This window comes from Polypterus senegalus, chromosome 15 (assembly GCF_016835505.1).
Source record: "Polypterus senegalus isolate Bchr_013 chromosome 15, ASM1683550v1, whole genome shotgun sequence".
Classification (NCBI taxonomy): domain Eukaryota; kingdom Metazoa; phylum Chordata; class Cladistia; order Polypteriformes; family Polypteridae; genus Polypterus; species Polypterus senegalus.
This window is the reverse complement of record NC_053168.1, coordinates 49100688-49108229: the sequence shown is the minus strand read 5'-3', so window position 1 is coordinate 49108229 and position 7542 is coordinate 49100688. Positions and strand designations below refer to the sequence as shown.

Below are 7542 nucleotides of genomic sequence, written 5' to 3'. Positions count from 1 at the left end.
CTGAACCCAAGCCATAAAATAAAAATCAATGATAGTCTCTGACAAAAGTTACCCTTTAACATTTCTTGTCTGTGAGTCCTATACTGGCATCATCTCAGTCAATGTTCATCACAAAGTTTATAAAGTTGACTTGTACCCGTCAGTGAAGTGCACGCTAAACCTTTCCCAATAGTTTTTTGTCTTTAAAAGTCATTAAATTGACATTCTAGCAATAACTGCAAGCATCCAGTGACATTCAAAACCAAGTCAGATTGTTCAGGGATATTGAATGCATCAAGAAAAGAACCACTTCACAAAGCAGCACTTGGTTAAATATAATTTGTGTCCAAATCAACCAAAGAGTCCCGACCATTTTAGCCCCTATTAGACACATGGAAATATAATCTTAATTTACTAGAAATAAAACTCAAATCAATCATTATTTCAGCATGTACACCAATGAAATCTAAATAAACATGATTGTTTTCTCTCTAACAATGAAAACAGACATTAGCTAGACATTTAGTAAAAAAGAAAGTTTAACATACAGTTTTATGATTTTGCAGTTGCTTGGTTAAATCATTTCCTGATAGAAAAATAAGAAAAACAATGGAAAGCATCTACCACAAAACTGGCAAATTACAAGGGTCCAGCATAAGCTGTTTATAATCTTGCTGACTGGATTTAATAGACCGCTTTTTTACTAGACTTTGTGGTTTTACAAAAATCTAGTAAATATCTAAAAAAGATACTTACATGCTCTGATGCATGCACATTACCCTTAAGCCATTAGTTGTGAACACTATTAACATATAAGGACTGAAAGATGAAGAGCCCTCTTTAATACTCTAAGGCGTTGCTGTCAACACAATTCTTTAAGCACATGGGATGAGGTTAGTAATTCCCTGGACATACAAACAAATAAATTTTGTTTTATACAATATTTGAAGATCCGTCAACCAAAGAAAATTAGCATGCAAAACTGGGAACTTTATTTATTTAAAACAGAAAAGAACATAAACATACACAAATAGGCAGTAGGGTATATCCATAGGGAATGACAGTTACAGTACGACTGAACATTGGCCTACAAAGGCTTGATATTTTAACAAATTACTACTGAAACACCATCCTACACAATCACAGATACTCAGCTAATATACTGTAAATATACTAAAAAAGCACTATAGTGAAAGCTTTAATAAATGTTATTTTTTATGCAGTCTTTGAAAAACCAATACTTTGCTATTAGTTTAGGATTACATTGGACTAGAAATGTCCATTTGGAAAAAAATACAAAATTTTAAATGCATTTTAATTAGAATAGCATTTAGTCTTAAAAATTGAATGACTATTAAGAATAAAAAAAAAAATCTCTAAAACTTATGCCACAAGCACAATAGCCTGTTTGCACGTATGTTTTATTATAATTTTTAGTTGCAAGTATAACAGAAAGATATTTTTCCCCAAACTTTCCTTTTGATCTTTGAATGTGTAAATTGCACCACAAACTTACAAACTTGTTTAACTGGCTTATGGTGGGGGGTTATAAGAAGATTTGCTGTCACAACTTGGCAAATATTGTAAACTATTACATTTGATATCCCATGCTTTTCTAACTTTATTTTTGCACAGCTCTTTTATCAATCCAGCATTGTTTTGCTCTCATTTTGTGTCCTTCACGCAGAAGCCATGGAGTGAGTAAATAAATTAGATTAAATATTGCCCTTAGATGAATATATCTTAAAATGATATAACACAATAATAGCAATCTTTCGATTTCAATCCTAATAAACATTTTAACATATCACATTTTTATGTTCTAAACTGTTTCTAAACACCAAGGTTTATTGAAATAAACAGAACATATACAGAACAGTAAAATACATTCAAACATGACTATAGACAGTGACAGAAATAGATATGAAAACATTTCAATTACCTGCAAATGATACTGTTTCAGAAACAAATACAAATATATAAAATCTACATTATAAGTACTGGCATAGTGACAAGACCAATTCCTTACCTTCTGAAAAACACTCAGACAAGTATATACTTAAGTTCATTAGGATTTATTTTGTACATATTGTTCACACAAAAAAATTGAGAAAAAAAAAGATTAATTGAATACACAGTGCAACACACATATAAATATAGCTGTTTTGGTAGCAGTTGCTAGTCTTACTACACTAAATATCCTTTACCATTTTTATTTTGTTCAAGTCATTTTCATGTACAAAATATGTCCACTCCAGATCTTCCTTTTGTCTTTTCCTTCAGTTACTGGAAGCTTTAAACCGATTTCAGATGATGTCAAGTTCCCTCCGACTACTAGGTGTCATAATATAATTTAACATGAACATGAAACAGGACACTTTGATGAATCCAAGGTCTTCATATGTGGACCTCACTATTAGTTTTCAGTAATAGTATTTATCCATCCACATTGTGCACTCACTAAGTTCATTATGGTGTTGAAGGTAATCACTGAGTCATTCCCAGTAGCAACTGGTGCAAAGCAGGAGCTAGTCCTTTACATTAAATTTGGGAAAAGTATACAAGAGGTGGTTTTCCATTTACTTTATGAATGTTAGAACAGACTGAAATATTAAATTGCACACTTTCACAGTTACACCAACCAGTGTGCATTCAGAGACACCAAATCTAACATGAGAATGGAGAATACTCATGTGAACATGAAGAGAATGTACAGACCCCACAGAGAAGGTAATCTGACTGAAAATCAATCAGTATTAATAAATTATTCACTAATGTTTAAAAACACACATGTAGAAGTATACTGTAATACTCAATTACAAAATGAAAAAAAGTTCAAATGTAACAATGAATGAAAATTCATAGCATTATATTTTTGCATTACAATATATCTATCGCAGCATTAAGTGTAAGGGTGGATTGCCCCGTGTATATCTACATGGATTTATTTAATACTTTAGAATGACCACTGTCTTAGATGTAAAATGTCAGGATAACAACAGATACACAAAAATATTAACACCATCAGAAACCAAATCTTAATTAGTCTAGAACAATACAACCAAGCACAATTTCATTTTTCAAGTACAGATTTGAATCTATACAACTGGCAATCAAATGATAAGATTTATTAGCCTTAACAATTGGTTCCTGAGAGTTTGCTGAGGACCAAAAAGTACAAGGTAATAATCACGAGAACGACTCCATGGAATAATTATGAGATTACTATATTATGAACAGGTGGAACACACATAGGGAAGCACAGATAAAGACAATTATAGAATAATGAGATTCCATTTTTATATAGGCACATAGGATCAGAGTAAAGACCAAGCAATTATAGAAGGAGGAAAAAATAAAAAGGGACAGAATGAAAATAATGTCAGCATGCTGGTAGAGGTTAGAAACTTTATACAGAAAGACTAAATACTCATGCATAGTTTTAAATGTCATTTTTTTCTATATTTTTTCAGTCTCTGATTTTTATTTTTCCATTGAATCATCACTGGTTTAGTTCAATCAATTTCTTCTAACCTCTTCATTTCAGTTACAGCCATTATGTACTTTTGAAATGCACTGAATTACTGTTAGGCCAGCAGACTTCTCCTTGCTTTTTACTGCTGGTCACTTTCATTTTATTTGTGCCGTGTTGCAAACAAAATCCTCTACCAATCCATTCCTCATGATATGTCAGAGAAACATTTTTGAATCAGTGGGGAACTACAGAGTCAAAGTGGAGGCCATGCAATGGGTTGGCTTTATTTATTCTGCTATAACAAAAATGAACAACACAATTGATAATTTAGAGATGTAACTGGTAATGTTCTAAATTTTTTTTATCTCATGGTGTATAGATTCAGTTTTAACGTCAGCCTCTGTGTGAGTTGCTAATTATTCAATTAGCAAATTAAATGATTGCTCTCAAAATGTTTGAACAGTAATGAAAATGACTTAAAAAATTCAGATAAGTTTTAAATAAGAGATTTCTCAAACATCATAGACATAAGTGAGTGCATTTTTTATAAAAGAAAACTGACATAATTCGCTGGAAATGTTTTTTTCCTGGGAAAATGAATATTGTGGTTAGTATTTATTGCAGCACTATCCTCACAGCTGTGAATACTTAATGAATTTTATTAATTGCTGAATAACTTAAGACTTAAAAATTTCAACGTGAAATCATTATTCAAATTACTTCATAACAGAACATTAACGTTTCTAATAAAAATTGAAACAATACATTTCTAAACTGAAAAATGATCTTTCCAATCAGCCTCATGCGAGTCAAAAAAGAAAAGGAAAGAGAGAATGGGTTTAGCCACCTGTACAGTAATACAAAAAGTTGTGAACTCCTTGTTTTTTTTTTTTAAAAAAAGCACCAGTATTTATCACTTCTGTGGTAAAATTATGTTTTTTAAGCAAAATGGCCCAGGAAAGCTGAGGCACAATGGGTTAATTCTGTATAGAAATTAACTTATCTTAATATGCATCCTAATCAGTATAAAACATTAACCACACAATCCAAATTGAAAAAATATGTAGATGCATTAGTTACAGAAAAACTGACAATACATACAACTTTTTCTTTCATTATTCGTTACATAATTACTAATAAACTACTTAAACAAAAAAGTATAACATTTTTTTCTTAAGCACTGAAATAAGCCTAAATAATGGTAATATTATTGTGCTTTACTTTTATTTACTCTGTTTTCATGCATCACTTTGTGTGTGTTTATTTTTCCTCTAGGTCTCTGAAACTTTAAAATGTAAAAAAGAACCTGTTGTTCTTTTGACTTTTCATTCACTTCTTCACTTATGCAGTATTGAATATACTCTATGTTTGATTTAATAGATTAACAAGTCTGGTGGGAACAAATAGATGACTGGGCATCTCTGATTTGAGCAGCAAAATCTTGTTAAGAGGTATACTGTCAATATAAACATTAACCTTTTTATTTTACTCATAAGTAACTTTCAAACTTTTTCTTCTAGTACACAAGCCTACATAAAATGTGTTATTTGGTATGTTGAATTCGTAGATTAAAACAATCAAATGGAAACTGAAGAATAGTACAGTTGGCATCTGATTAAAAGCAGATTAAGCAGTTCTACCAATTTAAAAAATGGTTACACCAAATATTAAACACCTATTAAAAATGATTATGTGATTTACAAAAAAAACCTATATAAAAACTGCATAAACAAGACTTAAAAAATCCTGATATCATTATATATTCTTTTAATTTACAGTGTTAATAGTGTAACAGAACATCAAACTCCAAATCAGTGCTATCAGAGCTCTTTAAGAGCCTTGTACACATCTTTGAAGACATGATATATGAACAGGAAAACACAACAAACAGAAGAATTTTCAGTTATACAAATGATGCCTGGGTGGGAGAAAAGACAATTGATAAAACATGTAACAGAACATATGTAGTCATAATGATTCTTACATTGGGGTATATTCAAATGTTAACTGCAGTCTGACTATAAGCATGTAACCTTTACAATATTTTTGCGGTTTGAGAAGTTGTTTGTCTTTTATCTACAGTTTATCACTAACCTTTATATATCTATTTATTCAAATCAAACTCATATAATCTTTAACATGTACATCAAGTTTAACAAAACAGTGGCAAAAATACTGGAAAACATACTTCTGATTTTTATTAGTGAAATTGACTGTGATACCTTAAGTGTTTAAAAGCAGGCTTCAGACATACTGTACTTCCAAGCATCTAGAAAAGATTAAAATACTATGACATCCAAAAACACCCCATCTACCAATCTAAAACCTACCAAAGTATCTGCCTGCACTTGGCTGTATAGCTATACAAGCACAAGTATAAACCAGCCATCTTTTCTTTTCTGCCTACTTTTTACTGGTTTTCTTCCTCACGAAGAAACTGGAAGACAGAGGAGAAGTCTTTCTGTGCATATCCTCGTGCACACATCATTCTATAAATCTGATGAGCTAAGGACCCAAGTGGAACAGGCGTCTTTGTATTTGTTGCTGTATTCTGTGCCAGACCTAGATCCTGAAAGAGAAAGAATTAATGTCTTACTTCCAACAAAACAAAATCATTGAAATAGAGATTTAGTAAGTGCTTATTTATTAGTAAATAGGTTTCAGGGAATAAAATTGAAGACTTTATTACTTTCAATATATCCATCTTAAAGGTCTGCACAAAATACAAAGTAAAATAACATAAGACAAGAAAGCGATTTTAGGTATGATTAAAACCAGCCCAGCTACCTATTGAATGTCATACATACTACAGTTGCTGAAGCTTTGGAATACACTGATGTCAAGAAAGGGTACATAGAGAAACAGATAAGTGAATCAACATGGATAAATGAAAATGTCCGACAGCAAGCTTTTTCTCATGTTTTAAATGTGTTTCAGTGCGTTGAAAAGCAAGAATCTATGTGTAGGATACTCCAAGGTCAACACCCATGTCTATGTCAGTCAACAATGTCTCAATGAAATGGATCACTTCACTTACCTCAGTACCCATTGTGGTGAGAGACAGTGGGTCTGACCAGCAAAAGGCTATGTTATATGTCACTTGGGGACTATGTGGAAATCCAACAACATCGTCCTACCAACTAAAATTCACCTTCTGAATTCTATTATAATTTCTACTGCTATCTATGCCAGTGGAACTTGGAAGTCAACTGCAACCAACGCAAAATGCCTGAACGTACTCCAGCAACGGTGTCTCCAACAGATCCTTCTTATCTCAGAGTGACCATGTCAGAAAGGAAGTAGTATATTGTCAAACTACCACTCGTCCAGTTTCTGTTTGATGGCCACATTCTCCACATGCCCCAAGAATGCCTACCAAAAGTGACCATGATGCGGATGCCAATGCATGGGAAATGTAAGTAAGGGCAACAAAGGCAAACCCGGCAGCACACCTTTCTCAAGACCTTCAAGCAGCCAACTTGGCATGGGACGAAACCAAGGCCACTCCTGCTAACTTGTCTTGATGGCAATCATTTGGGGCCCAATACACCGCCCAGTGCAGAAGGTGCTATATCTAAGTGTAATGTTTTAAGCAGACAGTTGAACAGTTGTGAAATTAGCTCCTCATCCAACATGACATCTTGCTTCTGCTATCAATTTTCTACTGGTATAAATACATCTACGTAAAAACGTGTATATATATATATATATATATATATATATGTGTATATATATATATATATATATATATATATATATATATATATATATATATATATATATATATATATATATATATATATATATATATATATATATGTATCTATACTAATAAAAGGCAAAGCCCTCACCCACTCACTCATCACTAATTCTCCAATTTCCCGTGTAGGTAGAAGGCTGAAATTTGGCAGGCTTATTCCTTACAGCTTACAAATACTGCCGGTAAATATTCACGGGTGAAGGACTGTGCTTATGCAGAGGAAGATGAGATGGTCAGGGTGGTGTTTGGCACAAACTCATTGAAACTGCGAGAGAAACTTTTAAGTGCTGGGTCTTAGCTGACATTACACGAGATGGCACCAGCACAG

At 32.4% G+C, this 7542-nt stretch overlaps 1 protein-coding gene across 1 annotated transcript in view; it reads right to left on the bottom strand.

Moving 5' to 3' along the window:
* Positions 1-959: 959 nt before the first annotated feature.
* hibadhb (3-hydroxyisobutyrate dehydrogenase b) overlaps positions 960-7542 on the bottom strand; it is a 161984-nt gene continuing 155401 nt past the window's right edge. The window contains exon 8 of the mRNA XM_039737709.1: positions 960-6023. Coding sequence (XP_039593643.1) covers positions 5865-6023 — 159 coding nt within the window. The 3' untranslated portion in view covers positions 960-5864. The remainder of the gene's footprint in view (positions 6024-7542) is intronic.